Source organism: Aulostomus chinensis, chromosome 15 (assembly GCF_037954235.1).
Source record: "Aulostomus chinensis isolate RoL2024-O1b breed Wild chromosome 15, RoL_Achi_v1.0, whole genome shotgun sequence".
In the NCBI taxonomy this organism is placed as follows: domain Eukaryota; kingdom Metazoa; phylum Chordata; class Actinopteri; order Syngnathiformes; family Aulostomidae; genus Aulostomus; species Aulostomus chinensis.
The window spans coordinates 18,027,112-18,043,395 of record NC_141334.1 but is presented as its reverse complement, the minus strand read 5'-3'; the positions used below and the strand labels follow the sequence as shown (position 1 = coordinate 18,043,395).

At 43.7% G+C, this 16,284-nt stretch overlaps 1 protein-coding gene across 3 annotated transcripts; it reads right to left on the bottom strand.

Moving 5' to 3' along the window:
• Positions 1 to 13,081: 13,081 nt before the first annotated feature.
• On the bottom strand, positions 13,082 to 16,260 carry LOC147249031 (uncharacterized). Of its 3 annotated transcripts, XM_086179138.1 has the most exons (4): positions 15,843 to 16,260; positions 15,211 to 15,705; positions 13,542 to 15,015; positions 13,083 to 13,358 (listed from the first exon to the last, which is right to left on the bottom strand). In XM_086179138.1, the coding sequence occupies exons 1-3, from the start codon at positions 16,224 to 16,226 to the stop codon at positions 13,645 to 13,647; spliced, it is 2,250 nt and encodes a 749-aa protein (XP_086035264.1). In that variant the 5' UTR covers positions 16,227 to 16,260; the 3' UTR covers positions 13,083 to 13,358; positions 13,542 to 13,644. The 3 variants fall into 3 exon arrangements, with proteins under 3 accessions (XP_086035262.1, XP_086035264.1, XP_086035263.1); XM_086179136.1 differs by having other exon boundaries at positions 13,082 to 13,358; positions 13,542 to 15,705; XM_086179137.1 differs by lacking the exon at positions 13,083 to 13,358 and having other exon boundaries at positions 13,410 to 15,705.
• Positions 16,261 to 16,284: the final 24 nt, after the last annotated feature.

Genomic DNA, 16,284 nt, shown 5'->3' with positions numbered 1-16,284 from the left:
TGGAAGTACCTCTACCAGTGTCTTTTGCTTTTTTATGACATTTGGGGAAAGAAAACCTTCATTAGCAACAGCATTTGATGTTAATATGCAAATGTCTATTCTGGTGTAGGAGGAACTCACAAGTGTGTTAAAGCTACATAGAAAGGTGTGTGTTTTGTTGTTGAATGTCATTAAAATGGATGGAAATATGCTGTTGCAATGAAGGAAAAAAGAACCCCTGGAGTGCTAAAGGAGAAGATTTTGGAGGACTAAGTTCTTGTAGGTTTAATGTGTTTAAAACATTTCTGGTTTAATATAAAAAGATGAAATAGAAGTCAAAGGTTCTATTCATCCCCTTCTGCTACTGATTGTGCTAAGCTAACTAGCAGTGAGCTGGTCTCTACTGCAGGACACAAATGTGTCTGTCTTCTTGTCCTGCTCTTTTGATGAAGGGCCATAAAGTGTATTTTCTAAAATGTTGCCATGTTACATGCAGGTGTGTATTTAGCTTGTTGCCATAGTAACATGCTAAACATTACTTACCTGAAGAGACCTGCTCCACCAAGGCTACACCCAGATATAAAGGCTGGTCTACCTTGGTCTCTTTGCATCGGTCTCATGAGTGAACAGGGTCAAGCATCGGCAGAAGGACCCTGACGTTGCCTGACCACACCCCCGCGCAAGATCTTGTTGCCACCCGAGGAGAAGAGAGGGATGAGGAGGTGGGGGGGCTCTCACGCTTGACTAGGGAGGAGAAAGACAATGCAGGGTTGAGTTTATTCCCTCATCATCCAGCATCCTCATCTCATTAAAAACATCATTCAAACAACCGACACTCCATCCATCAATCAAATCCACACTTTAGTTAGGAGTTCCTACCTGGAGGTCCTCTGTCCCGACATCCTCTGTCCCCGTCATCAGCCACCAACACCAGTGACCTCTGGGTCTCTGAGGTCGTGGACTCTCCGTGTCCCGTCCCAGTCTGCCTCCTCCTGTGCTCCTCTCTCCACCCAGAGGTGGGCTGTACCCGTCACCTCTGGGTCTGTGAGGGACTGGATCCTGCTGGGTTGATGTCTACAGCTGCCGGTGAGCAGCTGAGACCAGCAGCTTCATCAGGATCTTCATCCCATCGCTGTCACTCAGGTGAACCTTCACAAACACCACACTCAACGTAAATGGACAAAAATCAACACTGGACTTTGAAGACATGAACTTTTACTGTCAACTATAAAGAGATGCAAGTCACATTTCCTGCTGCCATCACCACATCGGGTTTACTTACGCCATCTCTGCACCACAGCTCACGGCGTTGCAGGGGGAAGTGCTCAGCAACAGGCACGTACTTCACACCTGAAATAAACATCACAATCACTAATCATTAGAATGCCTGCACAGATCGTAGAGACACTTTTGGTTCTGCAAAAGCTGATAATGTGTTTTTGAAAGATGGCTCAAAAAACAATGTAACTATGGAAATGTGACTTCCACAAACTGTAACCAGCAAAAGGCAGTAAATCATCAAATACCAGTAAGTTTGATTTCCTAGATACGTGCAGGTGTTTCTGGATGAACACATCAACTGTCACATGCAACTATTAACAAAGACTTCCTATTGATCCAGAAAAGTAACATGATTCAGTTCCACTAATCAGACACAAAGAACCCAAATCCCTCAACCAAGAAAAATCACAAATAAAAAAGTAGCCCAATTTACAAACGTACTCACCCATTCGTGCAGCCACGTGCTGAAACTCCCGGCGCAGAGCTTCCTGGTGAGCCACGTCAATGTTGAGACGTGGAGGGAAGTCAAGAACAAAGACCTAAAAAAACAGCAGATGAAATCAAACTGCTCATCGTACACATTTAAATATTCTCTATGCATGTCTAAAAGTGTGTACAACCTACCACATTTAACCCTATGATAAATGACTAAAAACAAACAAACAAACATTAAAACCAGCTACGTACATTCCTCCAGCGCCTGCAGACGGAGGTCAGGAGCAAGCCGAAGTCTGCTCCTGCCTGGCTGATGGTCCTGCTCCTCGTCAAATTGTTGCTAGGAGCCAGGAGGCAGACGACCTCGGGTGAACGGGGCACCACAGCGTGGAGGACCTCAGTCCTCAGCTCAGCGGCGCTGGCCCCTGGTGTTGACATCACACCGAAGGCCAGTCTTCCCTCAGGCATCCTAACGAAACCATCAACGACTCCTCGCAGGTGGGAGTCTCCAACGATCAGTCCAAACTGAAACAAAACAACCAGTTGCTTGGAAAAATAAACACTAAATAATGTTGACTTGGACTGATTTCATTTCAATTCCACATCACTTCTACCTTCTGGTGTGGAGACTCCACTGGAAGGATCAGCTTGTGGCTTTTTCCCGTCAGCTCTGAAACTGGCCATTTCTGGACAGCGTGCCGGTAGCCAGTACCGTAGCCTGTCAGGAACCAGTGGAAACACACAGATTTAACTAGGAGACATTCTTGGTAAACCAGGGCTTCTACAAACAGGGAGTATAACAGGCACCTTAAATAAAAGCAATGTTCCATGGAGTCGCTGGTACATACGTGCATCATGGTGGAAGCGAGGCTCCTGTGGCTCCCAGGTCACAGTTGACCAGGTTGTAGCCCGAGAGCGATGGCCACGGCCACGAGGCATCTAGAAGAAGAAGCCCTGACATGAAATAACTCAAGCAATCACAAAAAACTTGTTGATGCGTTTACATACTTGGTCCAAACCAAGGAGCCACAAGAAGCTACGTGACAATCACCTCAATCAAATCAATATTCATGAACCTGCATTTTAATATCATTCCTTCTGAAATTCTTCATGATCGCGCTTGTAGTGCTGCTTCTTTCACAAATTACTACATGCCATCAACAAGTCACGCTCCTGCATGTCTGTGCAAAAAATATCCCTGATTACAGATGGTTGTTTTAGAGAAATCTGCAGAGTTTCACCAGGAGCCACACATCAGCAAATCAACGGCAAGAAAGAGGCTCATCATCGAAAAGGCAACGCAATGTAGGCCCGGTAATCTACTGAGACCAAGTAGGATTCTATAGCATTGAGAAGGGTTTAAAAACAACATCCTGCTGGCACAACATGCTTGTACATTTTGGTGAATTAACTTTGTATTAATTCAATAATATTAACTTCAAACACAGGGGTACACTGAAGAGCAAACACACTCACCAAAGTCAGAACAAACCCCAACCAGCATTAACTTGCATTCGTATTTACGTTCTACATACATTCCTCTCTGTTATTGACTCCGTTGAAAGACGAAGTCAAGCAGTGTTGTCCATTATTTAACTCTACAGAAGTTCACATCTGTCCTCCCGCTGCCAGCCAACGAGAGAGAAGCGCTTCTCCCTCCATGCGCGCTTTAGGAAGCTGGAACTGCAGAGGCTAGCTAGTTAGCTTCGCGTAGGTTAGCATTAGCGCTGGAGTTAGCACAATGGTTGATGTGAAGTTCCAAAACCAGTCGGTGCCTCTGTTGTTGTATAAGAGTTCGAATACATACATTTCTTAAATCTTTTCAGCCTCTTGAAGTGGATAAAAGTTTTGCTTTACTGGGCGCTGTTTTAGTTTGAAGGTGCTCGGTCAATCACACAGTAAAATAGCTCTCATTGTGTCTGATTATAAAATTGCATGAACACGACGCTAAAATGGAATCCTAATAAATGCAAGAAAAAATCGTTGAAGAAGAGGCTGTTTTTCGACAGTTGTTGAAGGCGCGACAACACTCACTACTGGCATTCACAGTGCTAAGCTAACCGACAGCTAATAGACTTTAGCAGGTGTCTCTGGGTATTTGTCTCCTTGTTTGCTGGTAGGATAGACAATAAATATATATTTCTCTCCAAAAATACTTTGAATGGCTTCATTATGCTAATAATTCTTCACACAAACATTTAGGGAGCTCTACACACTGGATGAGATCCAAGATTCGCACAAGCTTCTCAATTTGTTAGCCACTTACCTTGTTCAGAAAGGGTTTGGTGCTGAAGAGAGGAAGAAATAGCAAAGAATGTCTCTGTGTCTCTCAATCGTTTTCAACCAAGGTTGAAGCAAAGAAGTAGGACACTTCCCGAGCTTATATATAGCAGCTGAGTTCATAAACAAACAACTAATGTCATAGCCAATAGGTATCAAGAATCCCCGGCAGCATCCGGTGGTTTGGGCGGGGCTTACCTCCAGGGGGCGGGGCCAGAAACATGGCAGGAAGTATACATTTAAACAAATATGAATCTGGAAATTAAATGAAAATTCTGTTTTTCCCCAAGTCAGAAGTTTACACAAACAAAATATATATATAAATAAATATTTTGGTCAGTAGTCGATAAATGGATACTGAAGTAAATTACTGATAAACCAAAAGAATTTTTCTCAAAGCCACATATAATTTCAGACCGTAGGCTTGGGATTTGAGATGGTTTTATATTTTCTTAATGATCTTTCCTCAAGTCCTGGAAAAGTTGAGGAAAATAGTCTTCCCAATAATCCTCCAATAAAAGTATAAAATTTCACTATATTTTACGTTCACTTATAAGTTATTCTTATGTGTCAACAAATGTTTTGGAGAATGAACTCTACGTCACTAACAGTGGTATTAAAAGGATTTTGAAATACATGTCCTAGTGTCGAGATTTTTAAAATAAATTCAAAATATTGAATTTATTCATTCTAAACTCTCTGCCTCTGCGATGGCTCTCATTCATCCAATTATGGTGCTTGCTTATTCTAAAAAAAGCAGTGCAATAAGAAATAAATAATCTTGAATAGAGTATAGAATAACGAACTCCATCGTCATCTTCCGCTTATTCCTACACATTAAGGGTCGCGGGGGGGCTGGAGCCTATACCAGCAGCCTTCAGATGAGAGGCGGGGTTCACCCTGGACAGGTCACCAGTCCATCACAGGACCAACACATAGAGACAGACAACCATTCACACTCACAGTCACACCTACAGTCAATTTAGAGTATCAATCAGCCTCGTCCCCTCTTGATGTCTTTGGACTGTGGGAGGAAGCTGGAGTACCAGAGAGAACCCACACAGGAACAGGGAGAACATGGAGACTCCACACAGAAAGATCCCGTGCCGGAGCCAGGACCCGAACCCGGAACCTTCTTGCTGTGAGGCGACAGTGCTGACCACTGCACCACCGTGCAGCCCAAAAACGAACTCAAAATTGCTAAAAATCTCTTTGTCTTTCTCTCTCTCTCTCTCTGATATATATATATATATATATATATATATATATATATATATAGGATCATATTTAAACTCCCCTCCCAACTTTACAAATGTAATTGCCCTATTTAGCCACAAGAGGGATGTGTTGTACACTCCAACTCTCTCAAAGTACAGTTTAACTGCAATTAACCTACAAAAGGGTTTTGTTTTTTTTTTAAAAAGGAATTGTAGATCACTACACAAGTGTTTTCCAGTTTTTTCTTTGACCTCCATCATAGCAGGAGGGACGCATCCTTACACCCACTAGATAACTCTCGTCAGTATGAAAGGAAGCTGACTCGTCTCTCAAATCTCACACGCACGCCAAAGATATTGGGCAAATTGTGTCACAGGATCTTTAAACAGTCAAGTCAGTTTTGTCGGTGTCGCGTCAAATCACAGCAAAAGTTCTCTCAAGACTCTGACAAGTAGAGCAGACAGAACAGAGTAGAAACCCTTTATTGTCATTATAAACAGGACAATGAGATTTGATGAGCATCTCCATTAAGGTGTACACATAATTGGCACAATATAAAATACTGTACAGTATAAATATAAAAACACAGTAAAAGACACAAACAGAAAAACAGAACATTATGAGCACAGATTTGAGTCCAAAAGGGCGACTGAGAGAGCATTAAATGATAGCGGTAGCTGATGTCAGGTGGTGCAGTGGTCAGTGCAGTTTACATCAGAGCAAACTGGAGGTCAGCATGGTGACAGCTTTGGGGAAGAAGCTGTCCCTGAGTCTGTTTGGGTTCAGAGTTGCGGGGGGCTGGAGCCTATCCCAGCGTCTACGGAGTTCGGAGGAGCGCCATATCCTCTCTAGTTTTTGAGGTTTTTTTTATTTTAAGCTGCGTGGTTTCAGAATTGTTCCAAGGTGCTTGTTTCCTTGGATTCATAGTCTTCTTTTTTAATGGGGAAGTAGAGTCCAAAGTTGTTCCAAGGATGCCTGTTGCTCTGTCAATAAAAGGATCACTTTGGGAGGGACGAAGGTACACAACACGGTCCACTGTTAGGATGGAACATGACAATGAATTTAGCACCAATAGAATCGCTTCCCTAAAGCTACGGCGTGATCAGACATCTGGAAACTACATTTTTCCTTGGTGAAATGTAGTCAATTATTTCGGTGGTCAGATAAAAGTTCTGAGTTCTGTGGAAATACAACCAGATGTTCGTCTTTCAAAGAGCAGAGGCGCTCCCATTCTTCTGAGGACTCTCCACACAATCATTTCCACACTTGGTAAAAATAGATAATAACAATAATAAATGATAAAAACCTCTATCAAACATATGTCCAGCATCATTTCTGCTCCCTGACACTCCTCTACCACTTCTACTGGACCGTCACAGTTGAAGCACCAACTGATTTAGCTTTTAAATCTCTACATAACATCTAATATTTTAAAGTCCAGCTGGTGAACCTGAGTCGCCTTGGACAGTCGACCCATCAGCTGCTCACCACAACTGTTTATCATGGAATACAGAGTGTCCATGTCATCCTCCACCATGTGACATTTTCTTCATCATCATGACAATCTAACAGTTATCAGGTTAAAACATGAAATTCACGACTGAATGAGGAAACAGAAGTTGGAAAGTTTCATCAGAACTTCTTGGCTCTTTAACTTGTGAGTGAAAGGCTGCCAAAGAACAAAGGACACCTCCCTTTTACAGCAGTAACAGAGGAAACAACCACAGCTGTCACGACCCCTGTCTCCTGTTCCTGTTGTACTCCGTGGTCGTGTCCTGTCCTCCTGTGCTCCTCCCTGTGATGACCTCACCTGTCTCACCTGTGTTGATTGCACCACCTGTGTCTCCTTTCCTCCAACCTATTTAACCTCTGTTTCTGTTTGTCTGTGTTGGATCGTTGTTGCTGTCAGCGGTCTCAGTCTCATGGTGTCTCCCTCCACGTAGTGATGGGTCGATGAGGCGTCATGAAGCGGTTCGACACATTGACGCACTGTGTTGAAACTGTGTCACTGAATACTGACACCTGCTGGACTTTACACATCCCTGCAGGCAACCGACCTGACAGACTGAACTGACACCGATTCGATGACCGACCAGGTCCTAGGATATACAATCATATTTTAAACATTTCAAACTTTTGTTCAGGTTGAGATGAATTACCAATTAATTTATAATAGAACCCATTTATTATTGAGGGGCAATCAGGATCAAACTTTAAAAACTAAATGTCATAACTAGCATTATTTCAAAGTTTTATTCAGGTTGAGGTACCAATTAGTTTATGCACCTTTCTACACTGACTTGTTAGAGGTGGGAATCACCAGAGGTCCTTGATACAACACCACGATACCCAAGCCACTACATTACTGCCATTTTCAATATTTTGCAATGAGAGTATTGTGATACGATATCTTGCAGCATGATGTGATTTATTACCCTTTTTCAACTTGAAATTATATCTAAAGGAAAACTATCTGAATTCATCTGTTTTATAATGTAAAAGAAATTGAAGTGAGATGAACAAATTGAACTTCATCATTTTATTTAGCTGACTTGACAGTGTTTTTACAGTCCAACTTCAATGAATACAAATGTGGGAGGCCTGGGCCGTATTATCAGCTATCACAAGCATTTTGAACAATACAACTTGAACCAAACAAAATGCAGCTCCTTCACCAGATGGGGAATTTTGTGAAGTGAATCACTGTTAAATTGACAAAAAATAAAATCAAACATTGGCATCCTCTCAAAGTACAATGTGAGGCTGTTTGCTGCTGGCCTTGGGGCCGACCAGGTTCAAGGACACTGAATGTCTGACTGTCAGAATTCCTGCTCAACATAACCTGATGTCAGAGTGGTCCTCTGTGCTGTGACAAATGATGAACTGGACTGAGCCGGACCGCGTCTGAAGGATCACAAGTACTGTCAACAATGCAACTTGACCAAAAAAAAAAAAAGAAGAAGCTGCTTCAGCAGCTGTAAATTACTGTTAAATTGAAAAATAAAATAAAACATGCACTTTTACATTAAAATACAGTAAATAAACTGTGCTGCTGTTTGCTGCCAGCCGTGGAGCTCAAAGTTCAAAGGCATTTGGCCACTGAACGAACGTCTGCATTCTTGCTCAGAAGGAGGAGCTGATCAACACGTCCTGATGTCAGAGCGCTCCTTTGTGCTGTGCCAGTGTCTCCAGCAGTTGAGAGGACTCTTTCTGCTGGGACGCTAGGACCTCGGATATGGAGGTTTCTTTTTGCCAGCATGGCCAGTAAAGAATAGACGTGCTCCTTTACTTTCCACCAGTTCAGTGGGTCTCCTCCACGCCCCAGCGGTGTGACCCCCTGGTGTCTCTTCACCTCCTCTACAGCTATGGCAGATCATTTTTGAGTGTGGCTCCTCCAACAGCTCCATAAGTCTGACCAAGCAAGTCTACCAGCCCACAGGATGCCTTCCTCATCTTGGCTGGTATGGCAGAGGGTCTGGGACCATCAGGTTCCTCCTGATGTTCCTGGGCTTCTTGTTTCTGATGGTCTGCTGCCTCTTTTGTTCCTGTAAATCACACAATACATATCTTAATATATGCAGCAAACAAGTTTGAAGACATAAATGAGCTAGACAGTGGTACTTTTATCTCATCGTAATACATTGACAGTTCATTTCTATTTCCTTAAATCTTCATTACTATTAGACTACAGAGGAGAGGTGTTTCTTTTTTTCCAGGATGGAAAACATTCAAGGATTTTTTTAAACGTTTGTTTGCCTGAAGGGTTCCAGCCTCAGCAACCAGATTTCCTCTGTGGACAGGAACGGTCGGCCACTTCCATGGACTTCAAGGCCCGGCATTCCCAATGTCCGTGTCATTCAGGGCAAATTGATCCGTGCTGTTGTTCCTCACATTGGGGGATGGCTGCTGCACGTATGACGGGCTGTTGGTCGAGGAACCGCTGGAGCCTTTCATCAGCTCTGTTCCATCGCGTGCTGCCATCAGTCTTGAGCTCATCTACAGGCACTTCCCACTTCTTTTTCTGATTCTCTCTAGAGTGGTTTGCCACCGTGCGTCTGTCGAGAAGAGCCAGTGCTGCGACGCAGTCTCCCTGGAAGCCCGGCTGCGGCTGACAGGTTTGACGCCCCTTGAGAGGCCAAGGTGAAGGAGTGAGCGAAGAACTTCACATGCAGGTATCCTGCTGACTGCATGACAACGATCATGTTGGACCCGTTGTCTGCCTCAACTACAAAGTTTTTTCCGCAATCCCCCACTTGTGTGCCGCTTTTGAAAGCAGGTTTACGATGTTTGCGCCAGTGTGACTTTTATGTGCGGCTCGTTTCTGCAATCCTCCGTGATAAGATGTGCGGTTACAGTCACGTGTGAATCAACTGCCCGCGACGTCCACGCATCACACGTTCATGCAACTCTTTCTGCTGTTCGTGAAGTCTCCTGAACCTCAATCTTAACCTCTCTGTGCAGTTTGGGAAGCGGTGTGTCGGTGACATAGGGTGGCCATACGTCCGGATTTAGGCCGGACAGTCCGGAATTTAAATGCCTTGTCCGGCGTCCTGTGCAGCCTCAAGCCGGACGCTTATTTGTCCTCCTTTTTGGAGTTGCACTTGAAGGAAACGCTGCAAATCATCCAATGATGTAAGACTTTCAGTGATTGGTTTAAAATATGATTGGCTAAAAGCGGTGTCACTCAATTCCCTGATTTCTCATTGGTTGAAAATGTAAACAAGCCGCCCCCTGTTCCCATGTGTTAGCCGCTATGTCGTCTTGTTTCTAAATGTTAGCATGCCGAAAAGACGGACCTCATTCAACGCGGAATGGTCAAAGGAGCTTACATTCATAAGCAAAAGTAGCAAAGACGATCTGATGTGTCGCTGTGATGTGGACGTCAGCACACGTGCTGGAGCGGTATCTGAAACTGTTTTCCAAAGCAGATGGACCACTTGTGAATCTCAGGAAGGTCAGCTCCTACATTTTCTCCATCCCATGCAGCAACGCACACACAGAACGAGTCTTCTCAATGATGGCATCTGCATGGAGAAACGAGAGGAATCGTCTGGATGTGGACAGCGTTAAAGCAGAGCTCCAAGTTTGTGTCAACTTCACCTTTCCCTGCACAAGCATGTACCAGAAGTTCCTTGGAAACAAAAAACTCTTGGATGCTGCCAGAAAAGGCCAGAAGTATTTCAGATAGAGGATCAATTATTTGGTGAGTACAAAATTATCATCTTTTGTTTGTTACTTGTGTACTATATTTAATTAAACAAATATACACTTAACACTTGTAATGCAACATTTTGATTCTATGCATGGGCTTTATAGTTAAGAAAGGAACTTCTGCATGGGCTTTATGAAATGAATATGTACTAGATTTAAAACAATACAGATTTTTGAAGGTTGATAACAGTATTTTTGCTATGGTTTTAGTTGCAGTGCAGGCTTGGCTATGATGAACCTGAAGGTGCTGTTGTCTCCTGAGCTGCTGCAGCAGCTGAAGGTGGATTTTGCTGAGGGCTGAGGCCATAATGAAGAACAGGAAACTGAGAACAGGAAACTGAGAACAGGATACTGAGGACAAATCAGTTAAAATACAGGTGGACTGCTGCACTCACACATACATAAACACAAATATGTTACATTTTTTACACATTTTTCAGGTCGATATTCACCTGTTACATGGTGTTTTTTCTCAGTCTTTTGTTGTTTACATAAAACAAATGTTCTTTATGGTTGTTAAGACCTGGGATGTGTATTTTTTGCATTAATTAATTTATTTCTTATGTCAATTTAATGCCAAATATGCTTTCAAAACATGTGCACTTGAGGATTTTTACTTATTTAAGAACTGGAATGTATTTTTTTAACATTTATTTATTTTTATGTAAATTTATTATTTGCACATTTCAGACCATACATGTTCTGCTGTTCTGGCACTGCACTTTGAATGATGAACGTATTGAATAAATTCAAATAGTGTGAACAAAGACCTTTCACCTTTCACTTACACATAGACATACATCATGATATATGATAGATAAAATTGTCTTGTGATGAACAGCGTACCTCAGAATCACTGTGGTATTGTAAATTATATTGTAGTGGGTAGTACACTAGAGTTGTATGTTGCGATTTTTCTTTTCTCACTAAATGCCGCAAAGTGTCCTCCTTTTTGGTGTTGTGGAAATGGCCACACGGCCTACGGTGACATCGCGCTGGGACGGAGTCACAGAGCAGGACTCTAGCGTCTTTAGCATGTAGCCGAAGCCTTCGTTTTCCACAACAATTTAAGGCATGAATGTTTTCTTCTCCCCTTCCGCCCTTCGACTTCAACCCCCCCCCCCCTTCCCATATGAAGACAGCAGCAGCATGTAGTTGACTGAATAATTGATGTTATGTCCAGCATTGAAACGTTTTTTTAACAATAATGATAAAAGATCCATACTTACCTGTATCGACACAGCGTTGTCACGTAAAATATCGCGATACTATGCTGAATGTCCCGCCCCCCATGTCTTCGCCATGATATTTTTGCCATATCTTATAGTTCTCTGACCAGTGTGTAGACCCTCAAGTCCTCACAAATACATTATTTTTTGAAATGGGGGAACATCATAATAAATCTTTAAAAACAGAAATTAAAGGCTCAATTGCCACCACTCCTCCTGGGGTGGTTTTATACCTGATACTTCCCACCAGAATTTTAGAACTGAAGAAGCTTCTTGGATGAGAGGCAAAACGTCTTCACGAGTCCAGTTGCCTAGTTTGACCTTTTTTTGAGGATTCAAATGACAACATCTATACATTCTAGTCAGTCGGTGTTTTGCTGACATTTGCTACTCTACAACACAACAAACCACATAGGGTCAGAGTTGGAATAGCAGTAATTAGAGATAATTCATGTGGTCCTACTCATTGGAAAATATTCCATAATGTTTTCACACTAACAATAGCATCAGAAACCTGTCAGAGGCTAAAGATTCTAACTTTAGCTAGCGAAGTTAGAGAACGTTAGCTTAGCTGTCCAGTAGAAAAATGGTGATCAACATGGCTTCTCAACCTGCTTGGACCACCTTAGAAATGCTGAACCAACACCCTGACCCTTGTTTTGCTCTTTGTCGGTCAATTGGAGAAATATTTTAGCAAAATTAGACAGTTTTTATGGGGGCCATTTTTTTGTTTCCATTAACACTGGGAGACAGCTATTAGATTTTAAGATCTGGGGACAAAGCGAGTATTTGTAGATTCCCATTTTTGCGCTGGAAAAAACAACCTACCGAACCACTTACCTGTTCATGATTAGAAAACAGAGAGCTATTAACAGTGTGAATTACAACATTTCAATTTAACAAAATTCTAATTTCATTTCGTCATAGAATTTTTTTCCATCTGACATTTATGCAGCTTTGCTGTATCTAAATTCGATGAAATTCTCCTTAATTTCTGACTCATCATACAGGCAAGCCTAGTTAAACCTCCAGACTCGTTGCTCCAGAGTGTTCCACCGTGGTACCTGCCAACCAATCAACCCCATCAGTGTGAACTAATCACCCCAGGGCCAGAGTGGACACACCAATGGAGATCCTTGTGTTCGAACATGGTGTTGAACAAACTGTGACTCGCACAGAAGTACAACAACTTAACACCACTTGGTTTAGGTCAGGCCTGATGTTCCTCTTAATTATGCCTCTCCAGGTCACTCCGTCATTGGCCACGTCAGTATTGAAGTCCCCCACTAGGACAATGGAGTCCTCAGTTGGGGGGCACAGATCAACAAACACAACCCACTTCCATATGTTTGAAGGTAGAAAACAGGAATTACATCATGACTCCTTTATAATTAAACAATCCAATACAAAATGATGAATATCAGGGTTTTTTTTTTTTATAAATAACTATTTACAAAATTCACATACATTCACAAACACTGAACTATTAATGGACATCGGACACCAAATGAAAAGTTCCATGTTGTCCTTCTGGTCAAAGATGAAGAAAATGGGGCCCTGACTTTGTCCCCTCCCCTTCGTTCCCCTCATATGTGGCCAGGTCAGGCCAGGTGTTGTCTCCTTCCATCTTTGGTATCCTGGGTTGGACTGTGAGCCCCAGGAAGAGGTGTCTGCTGGGCTCAGCTCCACAAAGGCCTGGTGAAAGTCCTCCATCACTGGTGCTTCCTTTTTTAGAAATGAAATACAATGGAAATTCATGAAGACAATCTTCTAATAATGATAATAGACTGGATCTGTTCTGGTTGTCACATACACATCTCAGCAGTCCAGTCCAAAAGGGGGAAATTAGGTAGATTATTCATTCAGACATATTCAAACTTTCACAGGTCCAGCCCTAAAATCTCTTACCTGGTCCTTTTAGTGAAGAGGTTTTCCATGTCCGTCTCTCTGAGCTGCCTCCCAGACCAGGACCCTTGAGCCTGCTGCAGGTGTTGAGCCAAAGCTCTCACAGCTAAAACAGGGTCCTGGGTTTCCTGAGACTTGGGACATGGCTGGAAGTTTTCAGAAGCTCGATCTCCTTCTTCAGGTCGAGCAACTGTTTCCTGTGAGCAGAGGGTTTCACCTTCATCCTCTCATGCTCTTGTCGAGCCTGGATTTGTGCCAGCCTCAACGCAGATGCTGCCTCAGCACGTTCGGCTTCCTTCAGCCGCGCTTCTCCGTGCTGATACATTTCAGCAGCCTCCTGGCTTAGTTTCTCCCCCTCCTTGGCTTTTTTCATGACCTCCAGGGCCATGTTTGTCACGCTCTCTTTCTCTCTGTCCAGCTCCTCTCTCTGTTGCTTCAGAGTCTCTCTCTCCTGTGCCACAACCATCTCCTTCTCTCTCAGCTCTTCAGCACGACGCCTCAGTCCCTCTTGTTCCTGTGCCACTCTGCTGGCCTCTTGTTCAGCCTTCTGACGTCTTTCCTTTTCCTTGGCATGGAAGTTCTTCCAGTCTTCTGCCAGCTTCCTCTTCTCCTCTGCCCAGTCTTGCATCACTGTCCTGTACTCTGCTGTCACTTCTCCAAGCTGCTGCTCACTTTCACACAGCTGAGCTTTCACTTTTTCCAACTGGGCGGAGACATCGTTGCAGGTCTCACGCAGTTGTGTGTTGCTCTGGGCTGCCGACTCCTCAAGACACTTCACATTAGCCTTGTGTGTCATTTCCAAGACTTCTACGTCCTTTCTATGCTGCTGCTGGACACTCTGGAGCAACGTCTGGCTCTGGTCTCGCTCCAGTTGCAGAGCTTTTACCAGTTCCTCCAGCTGGAGGATACGAGCCTGATCCACTTGTCGCTGTTCAGTCAGTTCCGTGAGCTTCGACTGCATCAGCTGCTGTTGTTCTAACAGCTGCTGCAGATTTAAACAGCTTTGTCCTGGAACTGCTCCCTGGGCGTTCTTTCCTGTGGCAGGAGAGGCGTGATTGGTTGGGCTGGGTTGTTGGTGGCTGTTGAGGAAAGGAAGAGGCTTTGATTGTTTGGCCGTGTGTGTGGAGGTCTCCTGGAGGAACTCTCCGGCATCGCTGGCAAGGAATTCTTCCAGCCGGTGTCTTGTATTGCGAGATCGAGTAGAGGTGTTGTGTCTTGGTGCTTTGTCTTGGCCGACAGTCTTCCGGCGGGGAACGATCCCTGCAGGGGTAGCAGGGGACTGACCAGGTCCACTTGTAGGGTTGTCATTTGACAGAGTCTTCTCTGAGCCACCCTGACTCCATTTTCCTGGCAGTTTTTCTTCATCCTTAAATAAACTATGAATGAACTCATCTGAAGCTGTCAGACTCTCAGATCCCTTCTGGTTGTTCGTAGCAGGCTTGTTGGGGCTCATCTGGAAGCCACTTCGTCCAGTATTCTGAAAATAAGTTAAAGAAGGACAATAAACACTCACTGCTTGAACAGACTGCATAAATATTATTTGTAACGAGTATATTTCACTTAAAGTACACTTCAATAAACGAGATGTTAGTGAGAACAAATAGAATGTTGCTTTTTCTCCAGGTATCTTTGTCTGTCTGCTAACATGGGGGTTTAAATGGGTCAGAATTACCGGGCGCAGCTGCCCTGGCAGATTCAGCTTGTCTTCTCCGTCCTCTCTCACTTGTCCTCTGGAGACCTCTGGCTTTGTTTGTTTGGCCGTGTGTGTGGAGGTCTCCTGGAGGAACTCTCTGGCATCGCTGGCAAGGAATTCTTCCAGTCGGTCTCTTTTGTTGAGGGATCGAGTGGAGGTGTTGGGTCTTGGTTCTTTGTCTTGGCCGAACACACTGTCATCATCCATCTTAAATCTGACAGTCTTCCGGCGGGGAAGGGTCCCTGCAGGGGTTGCAGGGGACTGACCAGGTCCAGTTGTGGGGTTGTCGTTTGTCAGGGTCTTCTCTGAGCCACCCTGACTCCATTTTCCGTTTCCTGGTTCTGCTATTTTTTCATCATCCTTAAACAAATTATGAACAAACTCATCTAAGGATGATAGACTTTCAGATCCTTTGTTCTTGTCCTTCATAGCAGGCTTGTTGCTGCTCAGCTGGAAGCCATTTAATGCAGTATCCTGAAATGAATTAAATAATGTAAGTTAACAGTAATAACATAAAAAGAACTGTATTCTTTGTGTGTGTGTGTGTGTGTGTGTGTGTGTGTGTGTGTGTGTGTGTGTGTGTGTGTGTGTGTGTATGGGTCAGTATTTACCGGGCACTGCTTCACTGTCAGATTCTTCAGCTGAGGCTTGATTGTCTGCTGTTGTCCAGCAAAAACCTCTTCGGTTTTCTTCCCTCTGTCAGGGGTGGGTTGCTGGTGGGTGTGGCTTAATGGACCCACATGTTCTCCCAGGCCTTGAGCCTTGTCCTTGAGGCCTGGCTTGTCAGCGCTGGCTGACTTGTCTTCCTGAGGCTGTTTCTTAAGGCTTTTGAAGACCTTCTGTTTCACGTGGCTTTCAGGTTTTGTGGACCTTGTGGAATTCTCATTCTCAGGTCGAGTGGAAGTGTTGGCTTTTGAACCTGAAACACGAAACAGCCTATCAAGTAATTCTTTATTGGGACCTCCAGGTCCTCTCTTCTTGCTGCCTTTGGACATGTTGAAACTTTGAATCAGTTGCCTTCAAAGTTGTGTGAGGAACTGTTGATCCTGCATT